This window comes from Xenopus laevis, chromosome 7S (genome assembly GCF_017654675.1).
Source record: "Xenopus laevis strain J_2021 chromosome 7S, Xenopus_laevis_v10.1, whole genome shotgun sequence".
In the NCBI taxonomy this organism is placed as follows: Eukaryota; Metazoa; Chordata; class Amphibia; order Anura; family Pipidae; genus Xenopus; species Xenopus laevis.
In genome coordinates, this window is record NC_054384.1 from 22,401,610 (window position 1) to 22,418,512 (window position 16,903).

The window sequence follows — 16,903 nt, forward strand, 5'->3', positions numbered from 1 at the left end:
ATCTCCCCACTGTAATGTTCAGGCACACATACACACAGTACAAGTCCCTTCATCATGACACGAACGGGGAATAACACTGCCCTCCCTCTCAGCTGGTAATTAATCTGAGCACTGAGCGTCTACTGCTCAGAGACTATCCAGCCCACGCACGCACAACTCGTTTGTTTCCATCGCTGGGCTGTCATGTGGTGAGTCAAGAGGGAGATCAGCGTGTAGACACGCCCCCACATGACATCATTCTATCCCTCCCTCTACATGTCACGACTTCCTCAAAGTATCAATATGGAGCTTTTGCGGCCCATCCAGAGGAAGGAGCAGAGCGTTTGAATGTTACACAGAATTGTGGCGTCAGAAAGTTTAAATGTCAGAGAGAGGCAACATTGCGCAAGGAAGGGATTGCTAAAGGTAGGTGCTGCTGTGAGAGGAAAATGCGGGGATCAAGGGAGGGAGTATGTGTCTGCTGTTCAATACAATGTTTTGTTTCTGGGACAAAGCCTTGCAGTGAGATGGGCACTGATACTTAACTGTGCACTCGAACCCTGGCTGCAGGGACTGAGATGGACCCAGGACTCCTGGCTGCATATGGGCCCAGGACTCCTGGCTGCAGGGACTGTGGTCTGATCAGCACTGCTGGCCCATGGGGGCAGCTCAATCGTCTTGTAAATTGTAATCTGATGTCCTTTAAACCAATCCATTCTAGCCTCTCTTTTATAAAGAAGGCTATTTTGGGCAATCTACAGAGAGGATTTCATTGAAGTCTTTCTAGACTACTCTGATATTGTATTGCCATTGCAAAAGCCATACGTCAGAGATGTTTAAAAGGATACTGTCATGGGAACATTTTTTTTCTTTTCAAAACACCTCCGTTAATAGTGCTGGTCGTGCAGAATTCTGCATTTACAGGATATTACAGTGAATGTAGCCCAATTTATAAATATGGTTTAGTTTATTTGGAAGCACTCATAGAAAAATGTCAATCAGCAAAGAGATAAGTCAATTCAATGCTAAATTAAAAATAAATGAAAGTTACAGTGGCTTATGTATTTCTTTTTATTCACTAACAAGTAGACTAACAATGTTTTCAACCCTTCCACTAGGTCGGAGGATGGGAGGTTGGGGTCTGGATTTGACTGCTGGTCAGATTTTCAGTGCATCAGGGAACGTTCAAAATCCCCATTTGCCTCTAGTATCAGACTAGACTGCACAAATTTTCGTCTGCCGAAGTGTTGCAATGGCTGCAAAGCCGTCGCTGCCGAACTTTTGCTGCTTAGTAAATTTACACCCCAGATAGTATGCTTTGTCAGGGATTTCCATTGGCTGAAACAATCCAGCTGCTAGCCCTGATTGTTAGAGGGTTACTTACATGTTTCCTGCAGCATATAAACCCAACAGCCGTGCAGCCAGGTGTTCAGCCACAGTACTTATTCTCACTAACAATTACCATGAGTTGTGGGCAATGGGATTTTACTGGGATATGCAGACATGTGGAAACCAGTGCGTGTTGATCAAAGAAACATTTAAGCATGTCATTTACCTGGGAATCATAGGTTGCTTTCTTCTGCTGCTGCTGCATTTGTGCAATGTTTATGCAGTGAATCAGCCTTGGAATGGGGGTCCAGGGCCCCTCTCCACCAGTGCCTCCATGCGTTTGTACCTTGTTTTTTCTTCTCGCAGTCGGGGTAGGTCGGGGAGCAGCACCTAGGGTCTCGGGCACGGTCGGTGGGGGTTACACTTTGATGAATCTGCCCTAAGAGTTAAACTGTAAAGGAATCTGTCCATAGAAACAACCCCTACTCCAAAAGAATTCATGTAAGTCACTGTGTTGCAGAATAGGCTAATAACCAGACATATAACAATTTTAGAGCTAAAGTCAAGTTATTGTGATGTTCTGGGATAAATTTAGAATTTATTGATTTTCTGGATCAAAGGCAGGAACCCATGTAACGCTTCCAGGTACAGTACAGTGTATATCCCAGGCAGTTATTGTGCTCGGTATGAGGTATTGTTGTTGGAAATGTGATCTTTTCGCTGGCCAGCCTGTAAGGAACAGAAAGGAAAATCGGCATTCTGGCATTTCCTTTGTATCATACTCATTATGGGAAAGCGCTGGGGTTGCTTCCTGCTTTTGTACAGAGAGATAAACACCACCAAAAAGAATAACCATGATGTGCTCTGCACAACGCCCTCTATTTATTTTTATAAAGAGTTCACTGAGCAGGAAGAGGCAGCTCATGGAAGGTTAGTCTACAAGATGAACTTGAGTTCTTCCACAGATGGAAGGGATGAACAAATGCTGGTAGAGGTCACTCAGCTGAGTCACTGAAGCTGCTAACTTCTGCACTTGCTTTAAAGAGAAATCACTTCCTGTCTTTTTTTCAATATTTTTCGTGTTCTAATAGCCCTGAGATAAATTATACATGTGTGGACATGTACTCACTTGTATTTGGAATAAGCATGTAAATTTAACTAAGCATTACTAGGTACTTGTTAGTAGAAAAAAGTACTGGTCTCTTTAGTGTTCCTGATGGGGATACTCAAGGTTATTAGCTTTTACTACTTAACATTCTACTATAGGGCTGTCCAAACCATGGCCTCCAAGTTGAATACAGCCCACCTTGTGTGTGTGTGTGGTTTTTTGTCCTGATCCATAGGACATATTTATCATAACTATATTATTATTTTATATTATATTATTTGAATCTGTCCTCTTAATGCAGGGCCGGAACTAGGGGTAGACAGAAGAGGCATGTGCCTAGGTTGCAAAGCTTGGGGGGTTCCAGGTTCTTCATAAGCAGCATACCCTTTGTCCGCCACTGAAAAAGGTTAAGTGGGTGCAGCTCTCTGATGTCAAAGCGTGCTAATGCAGGCCCGTCTGCACTTGTTTTTCACCCACCAGCGTGTCCTAGTTTGCACACAGCAGCACATGTGCATTGTTGTTTCGTGCGCGGCTGCATGGGAGGCGGGGCTCTACGTGCCCAACCAGGTTGCCTGGGGCGCCAGGCCGGCATTGCCCAGCACTGTCTTAATGTGTACTACATCAGACCACTGCATGGGAAAATCACTGGCTGAACAGAAATGTGGGTTTGCTCCCCTATATTTAGACCACTGATGCAATTTTAAAATATACTTATTGCTCATGATACGAATCTAAGAGTGGAGCTTATTAGCAATAGCCAGAGTAGCGCTGGATCGCCATGATGCCCCTATGCTAAAACATGCACATACATGCAAGAAACTGTTAAACTCCTAATAAGCTTGATATATTACACTGTAGAAATATAATTTTAATTATCTGTCTGTTACAGGTAAATCAAGGAGCATCAAAAGCTCTTGGCTCGGGCCTTGGATACTTGGAACACATCTGTCAGCTCATAGAAAAAATTGGGCAGCTCCAGGAACACAACCTCAAGCTGCAAAGGCAAGTCTTTGCCTTGCAAAAAGAGGACAGAATGAAACAGATGAAAGAGGTAAGATCATGTTATACAACTTTTAGACGTTACCAAAGTGTAGAATTTTTTGAAAATGTCTTTCTAACTGGATTCCTTGAGGGAGAAATTGAGCAATAGGACTGCTGGAGATCAGAAATGTAATGGTGTGACATGAGGGTCATGTGAGGCCTGGGGACAAATGTGGTGCACAATCTTTGTCACTCTTGCCCTTCAGCTAATGTATTCAAAACATAAAAATTTGCTTCCAGTGATACATAATACTTCAGAGATACAAGAACAGACTTGTTTGGAAACTAAAATTAGATTGTTGCTGCTACCATTTAAATGTAACTTAGTGATGTGCGGGCTGGGCTTATACCAGCAGCACCCACAGGTCGGGCAGGTTCGGGCCGACCTCACACGCTCCTTTCCGGGACCTTCCAAATGCCGGTTTCCGACTTCCGGGTTGAGTTTTTATACATGCACGCCTCTCGCCCGCCCCTTTTGTTACATCATCGGCAGGGTGGGTCGCGCGGATCTATAAGAGAGACCTGAAAGTGGGGTGAGGGGCCTGACCACCACATCAAACTCGTTATCAAACTCTAACAAGTTTATGTATGATTTTGGCCAATCCACTTACAGTAAAAAAAAAGGGGGAAAGTGCCATTAGTCAATTAGCTGAATCTTATGTGGCCAACTATAAATTAGTAGTTTATTGTAGAAGGTTGCTGGACAACAAGGCCTAATGCATTTTATGCCCTTAATCATAGGATCATGATTAAGTAGCCTATGTTTAAGGCAGTAAGTCCGAAACATGCCTGAAACGCGCCAGTCCTGCTGCAATAAACGACTGCTTTTATTTAAACGGTCAGCCGCCATGTTTGTGAATAAGAAATGTTGGATATGGTTGGGGCACCGGTGGCTGAGCACCTGGAAGATCATGGCATACAAAATATAGAGGATTTGTGAGGGAGGACATATGGTGGAAGGTGGGTCTGGAGCATTCTTTTCTTTAGTTTTACGCAGCTATAAATCACTGACCATTAGCTATAAAATAGTTTTGCTTTGTAAATGTGAACTTTATAAATCTGTTTCCTGTTTTAGAGAATTACAGAATTGGTTTAGCTTTTTAGACATGGGAAAGGAATTTCAAAAGTCTTCTTCTTGTTCTTGTTTTAATAAATATGACTAATATGGATATAAGAGTAATAGCAAGAAATGCACACCAGTTGTTGGCATTAATGTGACATTTTTACAGGTGTTTACAATTTTATAGATCTAAGAGCCCCAAGCTGTGTCAGTTCTGTAATAATGTAACATGCAAACAGGGTAAAAGCTAATAAATCTTTAAAATAACGCATTGCAACTCGAACTCAGACCTATTCCAAAGGTACGTAGGCTGTCAAATAACCAATCAATAGCCCACTATCCCCCCAAAAGGCATATGTAGGTTAATATGAACAAGAAATCCATTGGAAGGAGCTTAACTTTGGAATCTCAGAAACGTGAGCATGATATCACAGTAGTGAACAGAAGAGAGATATTACAGGTTACATTGCTCCTCTCTCCCCTCTTGTAGGAGTATGTTGTACAGCACTGCTGCTGTGGAGCAGCCGATGTTTTCCTCAGTTCCCACCAAGAGATGAAGAAACAAGTTCCCTTGAGAAGGAACCGGCCACACAGTATGTTTGTACAAAGTGGAAATAACTCTGACCTTTTCATGATCCCAGAAACCGGTGTCAACTCAGAGAAGTTTGGCTACAAAGGTTGGCGTCTTATCAACACTTCTGTTTTTACAAATCTTAATAAAATACTGAAGAACAATAGAAGTTAAGACATGTTACTGGATGAACAGAGTGTATGCCATAGGCCACAGCAGATGCCAACTCATTCAGGTATTGAGTTTACTTAAACAAGCGTCTGTTGTCCAACGCGACTTATTTGCAAACACAAATTGCAAAGAAAAGGTGTCATTAGTTCTTATGGAGCTGTTTATACAGTCAAGGGCCCTGCTTCAGATGAAACAATCTGGAACAGATCAAAAGGGACACTGACTAAAGGTGGCCATACACAGGCAGATAATGCTGCAGATATCGGTAGTTTAGACCAATTTGACAGCTAATCTGTCCGTGTATGGAGGATTCCGACGGGTCTTTCCAATCGATATCTGGACACAATATCGTTCGGGAAGGTTTGATTTTTTTCTCTCGACCGACCCTTCTAAACCCATTGTGCTCGTCGTAATCCAATCGTTTGGCCATAGGCAGGCCCGGACTGACAATGTGCCAATACGGGCAATTGCCCGAGGGGCCGCTCTGTTTCTTATTAAGTGGGCCGCTCTGTCCGGGAGTCAACTGCCCGTGCAAGTCCCCTTCCCTCGCCCTTTTCCCTGACTGTGTGAGCAGTAAAACAGACCTCTCTGCAGCCGCGCTGTCTCCTGTTGTATTTCTCCTAATAATCCGCTCTCTGCTGGCAAGTCTGCAGGCTGCAGACAGCAGACATGATCAGTGGATTGTAGAGTGAGCATCAATTAGAAATGGTCTGCTGTTTGCAGCCTGCCAGCAGAGAGCTGATTATTAGGAGAAGTACAACAAGAGACAGCACAGCAGAAAGGTCTGTTTCACTGCATTACACAGTCACTGAAAAGTCAAAGGATAATGTTTTATTTTATGCCACGAATGTCACATTTGATGCCATTATATTACATAATTTACCTAGCTTTATATCACATGTAAACAAGCAAAATATCAAACTCACTGTCAATAAGTTCATGTTTAAAAGCAGTTTTATTCCATGGTGATGAAAAGGGAAGATTGATTTCAGGAACAGACTCAATTAGTTAGCTTGAATCAGCAATCAGATGGAAAAATGTCACACATTGCAGTTCCAACAATTTGCACGTTAGGAATAGTATAAGCTGGGCCATGATGAACAAAAATAAAAAATGTGGTCTGGTTATTAATGTTACCTGCTTATACTAATATATATATATATATATATATATATATATATATATATATATATATATATATATATATATATATATATATATATATATATATATATATATATATATATATATGTGTTGTGTGTGTGTTGCTTTTTGGCAGATGATTGATTCAAAATGAAGTTGATGATCTCCATTGTTGTATGCACTGGGTATTTGCCAGCCTAAAAGAGAATAGGACTGCATGCTGTGCAAGGATCTTATTGACTGACATGCTGCATGATCTGTCATATTCATCCAACTGAATGGTCAAAATGCACAATATACAAGCATAAACGTTTTAGAAAGTTTTTAAAAGAGGCACACCGGAAAACAACAAATTGCTATTGTTTACAGTTAAAGGACCAGTCAGGGCCGGTCTTACCAACTGCGGGGGCCCAATTGGGGCAACTTTGGCGGGGCCCCCCAAATTTAAAGAGCCAGTAACATTTTCTAGTAGACTTTATGTATGATGATCCAAATTACAGAAAGATCTGTTATCTAGAAAACCACAAGTCCCAAGCCTTCTGAATATTTTAGTAGGGAGAGATGGTGCCTATAGTAACAGTGGGATAATAGTCTCTGTGAAGGTATAGTAGGGAGAGATGGTGCCTATAATAACAGTGGGATAATAGTCTCTGGGAAGGTATAGTAGGGAGAGATGGTGCCTATAGTAACAGTGGGATAATAGTCTCTGGGAAGGGAGTGTGACTGTGGGATAGCAGGTATAGTAGGGAGAGATGGTGCCATATAGTAACAGTGGATAATAGTCTCTGGGAAGGTATAGTAGGGAGAGATGGTGCCTATAGTAACAGTGGGATAATAGTCTCTGGGAAGGGAGTGTGACTGTGGGATAGCAGGTATAGTAGGGAGAGATGGTGCCTATAGTAACAGTGGATAATAGTCTCTGGGAAGGGAGTGTGACTGTGGGATAGCAGGTATAGTAGGGAGAGATGGTGACTCCTTGTCAATAAATGGCAAATCAACAAAATGGTTAATAAGGACACATTAGATTTGTGTGGTGCCAGTAAAAAATATGTTACTGTACTATAATGTAATAATAATAGTTAGTTAATGACTGTAATATTTTACATTAAGTACAGTTAAGTGAGAAAGGCAGCTCTTTATGCACATAATTTTTGCAGTTTTACCCCAATATATGTGTGAATGAGTACAAAACCATTGTGTGTTTACATGTGGGCTGCTTTGATTTTTTTTGCCCGGGCTGCTTTTTACTCCCAGTCCGGCCCTGGCCATAGGGCCGATATAGCCCTGCTGTTAGTGGCATATCGGGGAAAAGATCCACTAGTTTTCCTACGAGCGGATCTTAAGGTGGCCGATAAAAGCTGCCAACAGACCGTGTCGACAGCTCATTGGTCCGTGTATGGGGCCCCCGACGGGCTTCACCGATCGAGATCTGGCCGAAAGTCGGCCAGATCTCGATCGGATGGGACAGAAAATCCCGTTGGATCGCGGCCGCATCTATTCGTTGATGCGGTCCCGCGATCCGACCGCCCGTTTGGGTATTGTTAGGATCCGATCGTTGGGCCCTAGGGCCCACGATCGGATCAGCCCGATATTGCCCACCTCAAGGTGGGCATATCGGAGGGAGATCCGCTCGTTTGGCGACATCGCCAAACAAGCGGGATCTCTCCATGTATGGCCACCTTTATAGTGTATGGCCACCTTAAGATGGGTTTACACTAGCACATTTCTATAGCCAATAAAATTGCTTGTCTTAAGCACAATAATTAAGCAACAATAAAATGTACAAAGTAACAAATTTTCACTGCATTCTCTGGCCAGAGTTGTCAATCTTAATGACAAAAAAGGAAACATAAGTGGGCTAAACTCTTTATTCAGAAACTGTTTTAATGCATGCATTGATATAATTTGATCATGTTTATGCACAATTGCTTCCGCGAAGACAGTAGTTCAAGGTGTGGTATTTATTTATTATGCCTAATGCTTGGGACCTGGGTTATCCAGATAAGGGGGTTTTCCCTAAAATAAATAACAGTTATCTTTGAACTACTAAAAACATTCAAATACTCAATATATCCAATAGGATTGTTTTGCAACCAATGGATTCATTCAGCTTATTACAAGGTATTGTTTTATTATTGCAGAGAGAAACGGGTAAATCATTAAAAAGTATTTGCTTATGGGAAATGGCCTTTCTGTATTTTGGAGCTTTCGGGTTTCCAGATCAGCCCTTGAGCAAGCAGCAGCTTGCAAAATAAGGGCAGATACAAATTAATTTGTTTGTCCTAAGACAAACCTGTAGGTACAGGGTCCTAAGTCAGTTTGAACCAGTCTGTACTCCCTAACAAGTTATAGGACGGGCAATGAGTTGTCTACATGGGGGTAGATGCTTCACAACACTGCACAGAGATCATTCATCTAACATGGAAGGCAGGTGCAAAGTGTATAAACATGGCAAACTGCATGGCAGACATTGTAATTGGCCCCTAATGGATCTCTTATAACAGCAAAGTGCAAACTTTAGAATAATATGGCTTTTTTAACCTAAAATTAATTTTCTTCTTCATAACATACTCTGCACTTTTCAAAGCCTGCTTAATCATTATACTTATTAATTTGTATCTCTAGCAATGCCAGCGCTTCACTTAATTATGTTTTACTAATTTGAGAATTTCTTGCTACAGCATCGAATGTGCAGATGAATGAAAGAAGAAGCCCTTCGTTGCTCGGGTTTAGGAAGTCAGCCAACAAAGTGAAATTTGATGAAAGAGATTTTCAGAAATTGTGGGACAAGACATACTGTTATGCTTTGCCAGAGCAGGAAACTAGAAAGGTAAAGAAAATGCATATGCTGAGTATTTTTGTTGGCTTCATGGCAACTTAGGAAGATGGAGGTCATGACACACCATGTTTATTGCCATCATCTTCATCATAAATTATTTATATGCCAAAGTGGGTGTTTCAATAATTACACAAACATGGGTTACAGAATAAATATCCACAAGAGCTTGCAATCATGTACTATACATTTCTTTATATCTACCTGATATTACTGGTGTCTACTTCTATAACATGGTACAGGTTGCATAGATGGAACCTCTGGCACTTGAACCATAACATTTTTTAAATAAGGGCTCCTTGAGCAATTGCAAGGCAGCTCCGGAACAAGAAACCCCTTAAACAATCCAAAGCACCAACTACCTACAAAACAGCACTGGTCTAGGCATGGGGTAAATTTATCAAAGAGTGAAGTTCCGCCACTAGAGTGAAATTCCGCAGCTCTCAATTCATTTCTATGGGATTTTGAAAGGCATATTTATCAATGGGTGAAAGTGAAAGTTCGCCCTTTGAAAAATATGCCTATAAAAATCCCATTGAAATGAATGGAGAGTGGCGGAATTTCACTCTAGTGGCGGAACTTCACTATTAACTTCACTCTTTGATAAATATACCCCACTGGCTCAACTGAGACTGCTAAGACAAAAGTTTTATATCTATGGAACTGGGTATAACCCCTACTATGGGAATATATCATTATTGTTTGTTGAACATTTTATTAGGGTTCTTCAGAGATTTGTGGTTTTATGTAATTAAATATTATGTTTAGACAGAAAATGTTATGTTTTGCTCTCATTATTTGGCTACAAAAATTACAAACCAATTAATTTTGAAATAGTCACATGGTGACATCACACTGCCCTCACACCTGGAAAAACAGACTGTGAAGCAGGATATCTCTGATGGTCTCCATAACTAACTGGGATTCATTTGTGGCTGCACAGCTAGAGGTTTTGGCAGATATTAGGACAACTTTGAAAAGGTTATTAGTCCAAACTAGGCCTTCATTAAAACATTTTTGTTCTGAACACAGAACACCTAATACAGTAGGTGATTGTCCTGTTTTTTTATTTGATCCTGAGAAAATTCTGTAAGGGGCCTTAATGAGATAAAAAAGGATTTGCACAAGGTCACAAGTTAAATGTCACTAAGGGTGGTGACACATGCTAAGATTTGGGGAGATTTAGTTGCCCGGCTCTTCTTCGGGCGACTAATCTCCCAGAAATGCTTAACAAGCAAACTTCAGGGAAAATTCGGAAGACGAAGCACTCTGAGTGCCACCACGCCTGCGATTAGTCACCCGTAGAAGAGCCGATTTGTCAACAACTCATATGTAAAACCCTGCTTCATGTAAATAAACCATTTTCATAATAATATAATTTATTAGTAGTATGTGCTATTGGGTATTTCTAAATAGAAAATTGCCATTTTAAGAAATATGCCCCCCCCGGGATCCTACGATTCATGGTGCACACAAACAAACCATACAAGTTAGGTCACATGAGCCAATAACTGGACAAAGTTCTGTCTTTTATTCCCACACTTCTTCCTGTTACAGTCAGGGTTGTAGTATTTCTGGTCAGGTGATCTCTGAGGCAGCACAAAGAATATCATAAAATGGGGGCTCAAGGGAAGAGATGTAAAAGGGCAATATATATATATATATTTCAGTTTGGTAAGATTCTTTAATATGCCACTTAATATGATGTAAACTATCTGTTGCTTAAATATTCATTTTTGGGGGTATAGGGTTCCTTTTAGTCTAATGTAGCGATGGATCAAAGTTTCTTTTAGGTTAAACAAGTCTGTAGGGCCTTCATCATTTACCTTGGGTCACTTCTTCAACAAAGAATCAAGGTATTAAATGAAGGTATAGTCCAGCAATATCTTTGTGTAAGGACTCTATGTGGTCTAGTGGGCAGCGGGGTCCACCTAATATCTGTAGGAAAAAGAGAAATGGGAGCACCATCCATCAATTGGAGAAACAGAAGATGGTGTGCAGGGTCCAGTAAAGTGATCACATATAGAGGAGAAAGATGACCCATATAACCGCACCTTCCCATCTATTTGATCCGAAAGTTTATGTGTATCAGTTAAAACTTATCTTATAATAAATAGTTTAAAATAATGTCCAAAAACAAATTAGTTAAAACTAAGATTCTAATATCTGCCACACATGTACTGCTACATGGTAGGATGTCATTGTAATATCTGTCGCATACTGTACATACAGCTAGCAAGTGAGATGCCATTCTACTAGAAGTTATGTAGTAGAGTGTGGTGTCTTTTTACTATGTGCAGCACTGAGCTAATGAGTTGAGATGAATATACTGTCTCCTATACTGGGCAAATTTGATAAGCAATTATTGTTCTACATTCTGTGCCATATAGTACTGTAAACTATATACATAATACAACTAGTAATTTTACCTTTTATGTTCTGTAGTTTGATCATCCATTCGGAATTGTCAGGGAACTTCTGAAGAAAACAAAGACCAGAAATAAGTTGGGAATGTCTGCATCTTTGAAAAGTTCATGCCCTCAGCTCTACAGGTATAATATTCTTTAGTTCCCACTTTTGGGACAATGCATTTTTTTTGGAGTTGGGCCAGATTTCTTCTGACTGTGCCCAGAGGCCAGTATCTTCTGTCACCCCCATCCCACCCCAACCCAGGAGATATATGAGATATAGGTGGTTTGGAGGGGTAGAAGTTTTGAAAGCTGGAGCTCATGCCACGTAATACTCATCTAAATCAATAGTGTGCATTAGAGACAACTATAGTTAACTACAAGTATACTGAGGTATTCTGGAGAATGTAATATCATGCAAAACGTGTTAACCACCAATTAGATGTTTGCTTTGAAGCTGTAGACCAGCGCTGAATGTTAATTGGCTGCTAAGGGCTGATTGAACTGCGATTGAACTGAGGAAGTAAACTTTGCACCCTGTATTTCACTACTTCTCTATCTATAAAGTGTGACAAGAAAAGTGCACTGCTTTTATAAATCAGTTTTTTTCACAATACATAACAATTGCATTTCTTTCTTGCTAGTAAATATGGTGTGCAGTATCTTGTTTTGAATGTTTGAAACTGAAATAAATAAAGATAAAAATATTTACTTATTCAAGAATTATTTTTTTAATTAAAATATCTAAAAGGTAATTTTTATTCCAAAATAAATAGTGTAGCTTTCTTCTTGTTATAAGTGGCCAAAACCCCAAACTAAAAATTGTTGACTGCATTTCCTAAACCTTGATTCAACTTTTATATGCCTCTTAATTAGACCTTTTTTAATCCATGTTGAAAGTAACATTCATGTGCAAAATATTTAATTGCCTAATGCTGATAAAGTTTAGCAGCAGACTAGCCTAAAAGTCTGTGCTTGAAGCCAAGAACAGTTGTATTATTTTTGCAATTATCTTCCTCAGGCCTGATCTTGTACAATGCGATTTGAAAAGAAAAGAAAGGAACTCAATGATTGTTCTTGGACCGAATACAAGAGGAGGGAATCTATGTGGTCTAGCAATTTTCTCTTAAGCAGGTAAACAGCCCTCGTTTGTACTAATGACTGATGGCAACATTGGTGATTTATAATCTTATTGATTAGGCAAATAGAGATTAGTTGTGTGATTCACAAGGGTGATCTCTCTTTTACAATGACTTGAGAATTATGTGATTAATGAAAGGATGAATGTGTCACAGGATTCCATTGGCGTTAGAAGATTTTAATCTGAACTGGATATTTATATCTTTCTTTAGTTGTACACAGACATTAAGGGCCCTGACACACTGGGGTGCTTTATCACACGGCTGGAAATCAATACCCGCCACTGTTCTCTCTGAATGTAAAGCACATTATATGATGGAGATCTCCGATTGTCAACAGAAATTGTGGAAGGAGGCATTGTTGTATTATTATTCATTCATCAATTTTAAGCTGGCAATAGATGGAAAGATAAATTAGTACAAATTGAATTTCGGACGATTTTCTGACTGTGTGTGGATCGTCCCGACATTTTTCATGATGTTTAGGACAGGTTCGAAGGTTTCTGTCCGCTACGATAATATCTCTGCATGTATTACCTATCTGATGATATCAATGGGTGACTGTCACTTCTATTTGTCCGACATAACTTTCATACGATTGCTGTCACTACACAGGTAATGTGGTCAGATGAACCAGGTTGTAGATCTTTTCATAGCAGTGAAATAAACTACAGCTCAAGGTTTTCTCATTCGCTGTACTTAGAAATAGCACAAAACTATTCCAACATAACTATTCCCCTGCAATATCAAGGAAAAGGATTTTTTAATAAGATTTGTCACCCTGATGAAGTTAAATATTTTTGATACCCCGGTGAAAAGACTGTAATGTAATTAAACAGCCCTACTAAGCAATCAGTTTAGAAGAAAGCATCTCATAGTCGCCATTGGTGTGTATGGTGTTCCTTTTCTCCAGAGTCCCCATTGGCAAATTTACATTTTTGAACATATACTTATTATTTGAATACTTCCTTGACTAAATGATAGTGCTATTTGGATGGAGGCAAATTGAAAAAAATGTCATTATTGTGATGGCTGTCTATATTTTTCTGTGTTCAAGCCATAAACCATACAATTTAATTGTCTTTAGAAAAGATGATGATATGTGAAGGTGTGGAAGAGGAAGAAGAAGAAGAAAAGCAAGAGGATGTGGAGAAAAGACAAAAACAGGATGCTAAGAAAAATGGAAAACGTGTGGAAGCTGCTCTATTAGATGGAAATGTAAAAATTTTACACTATAAAATGAGCAATGCAAGTGTACAAAGATGTGTTGATTTGGAATTCCCAGGGCTATTTATTCTGCAAACTGATGTAGAACTTGGTATTTATTGCCTGTTTTGTTTTCAATGTCAGGATATTTCAGTTCAAACATGTATAGTAAATTTTCACAGTCTCCAACACTCCTGAATGGAACAATGGGACAGTTTAGGCTATGCCACTGGTCTGTTTCATTCATGCTGTGCATCTAATGATAGGAAAGAATTACATATTAGTATATCTCCCTGAAAAACCTTCCTGCCGGCTAGAGTCAAAATCACCGGGAAGGATGGCACTCGGAGCGCTTTGATTTCAAAAGTCGCCCGAAGTTGCGTCAAGCGGAAAGCTCTCTGAGTGCCATCCCGCCAGCAATTTAGATTCTAGCCAGAGGGAAGACTTTTCGGGGAGATAAGTCGCCGGAATAAGAGGCGCTTTGTCGCCAGGCAACTAAATCTCCCCGAATCGTATCTTGTGCCCTTACCCATAGGACTGAGAAGCTTCTTAGAAGTAGCATATATGGACCCCCAACAGGGTTCCTTTTAAGCAATTACTATATATTGCTATTGTGTTGGTGTCTTGGTTCTGATCTCTATACAGTCACTTCACAGTGAGCAGCAAATATGGGTGGGGACTGCTGGGCATTGACAACTGGTGCTGGGCACTACTAGGCGAGGGGCACCTAGTTTTTAAATAAAGCGCATTTACATCTATACATTCTAAGTGTAGAACAGGAGGTTGAAATATATCGCTGGAAAGTATCATTACAACTTCTGTTTAAAGAAACTGATAATTAAACATGGTTGTTCAATGTTTTCCCCTGATGCCTATAGCACAGGACTTCTACAGGTAATACAGTAATTGACAGGGGCGTAACTACAGAGGAAGCAGACCCTGCGGCTGCAGGGGGCCCAGGAGGTACAGGGAGCCCAATGAGGCTCTCATTGATGAGCATTTGAACATATATTGGTAAAACAGGACAAACACTGGATATGTTGGGGGCCCTAAAATAATTTGCTGTGGGGCCCAGCAACATCTAGTTACGCCACTGGTAATTGACAATAAATCTGACACTGAAAAGACAGTTTTGTTTTTTAAAATTGCAGCTAATGCATAGTGAGGCATATCTAGTGAGACATATATGCAGTATAATTGTTACCAGAAAACTAGGATGTATTGCTATAGAGCTCATCATGGACCCTAGTGGTGGGGGGGTCATTTAGTAAGTGTATAGCTAGGGACAAAGTTCAAAAATACAGGCCAGTCTGTGTTTTCTGCACTTTTTGCCCCTCCTTGCTCTTTAAAAGATTACAGCAGGTCTCTGTGCTCCAAAAGTAGCACAGACACCTGCACTTGGCATTGCTGTTTTATGAGGGGCTGGTGGTGGAGGCATATAGACATTCCCAAAAAACAGCAGCATGCACTCAAATATCCAACAAACAGGTGTATAAATAAAAGGAAAGTTTACTTTAATGCAAAAATATAAGATACACCAACAGCCTTAATTATTTTGTGCACAGATACATTTAATCATTTCCTCCTGTCCTTTACCAGTTCCCCTAATTTGTTCGCAATTCAGACATGACAGGCAGTAAAAGGAGGACTGGCTTGCGCCTGCCAACACTGTGATTAGTGCTTATCACTTTCAACAGGCTCAGTGCTGCACTCTCACACCAGCTTGCAAACAAGTGTGTTTTTGCAATTGTGCAAGAGCCAGCAATAAATGGCCCTTGTTAAATCTATATTTCACTGCTAAACATCATAGTCAGGGATATGGTCTAAATTATGGAAAGACCCTTTGTCTGGCAAACCCTAATCGGAAATGTGTGGCATCTTTTGTGTGCCTATTTTAATGTATTCATTGTTCAGTTCTCTGTTACTGTTTTCATAAAATATTTATCAGCTATTATTCGAGCTGAAACAATTGTTTACTTGATTATTCTGTGAATAGTCTCTCTTCATTTTTCAATACATTAAGTTTTATATACTTTACAAACTGTTGTCACATTTCAGGATGTATAATTTTTATAAAATTAACACATTTTCTGTTTATACCTATGCAAATGTTATTATACTTACACATTATTTTATATTTATGACCTGCATCCAGATATATTTTTACAAGATGTTAACATTTTCAGAAATAAAATTGTTTAATAAACTTCTTTATGATATATATCTGATATTCTCGCGATTTCATTCACTGAATAACCTCCTGCAAGGACATTTGAAAAATAAAAGAACAGATCAAGTGAATTGTAAACATTGCAAAATAAACAATATACCGTAGATAAATAGAGATGGTCCCACAGATGATTTTACTCAAGTTCAAAAAGGATAAATGCCCAAGTGCATAATATGGCAACTTACTCTGGGGCTTGGCACTGCTCTAATGAATCAAAATGTATTAGGGGCTTATTTATCAAAATCCGAATTTTTCTGATGTTTTAAATAAACAAAGTCAGAACAAACTAGAATCCGCGATTTGCCCTTATTTATCAATTAAAAAACCTCAAAAAAAATCGGATCGGGCAAAAAGGTGACTTTTTCGGACTGCTGTGCGACAAACCTGAATTGTTCACATTTGACGCTCGAAAACCACGAAAAACACGAGTTTTCATGGAGAAACCAGCCTCAAACCCCGAAAACTCCAAACATCTTCAAATGGTTAAAGGAGAAGGAAAGGTTAAAACTAAGTAAGCCTTATCAGAAAGGTCCACCTAAATATACCAGTTAGGGTAGGGGCACACTGGGCGATTCGGGCCTGGCGACTGATCGCCTCGTCTTTGCGGTAACCAATCTCCCCGAGCGCCTTCCCTCTGTCTTGTGCCAGATAGCCCTGAGCTTGCTTGTTTCACAGTACTTGG

General features: G+C 39.9%; 1 protein-coding gene across 1 annotated transcript; it reads left to right on the plus strand.

The window, feature by feature from the left end:
* Positions 1-204: 204 nt before the first annotated feature.
* Positions 205-12,776, plus strand: LOC121396401. The gene is made up of 6 exons (XM_041571276.1): positions 205-405; positions 3,306-3,467; positions 5,008-5,194; positions 9,084-9,232; positions 11,684-11,790; positions 12,668-12,776. Exons 1-6 carry the CDS (start codon positions 328-330, stop codon positions 12,774-12,776), a joined length of 792 nt encoding a protein of 263 aa, XP_041427210.1. The 5' UTR covers positions 205-327.
* Positions 12,777-16,903: the final 4,127 nt, after the last annotated feature.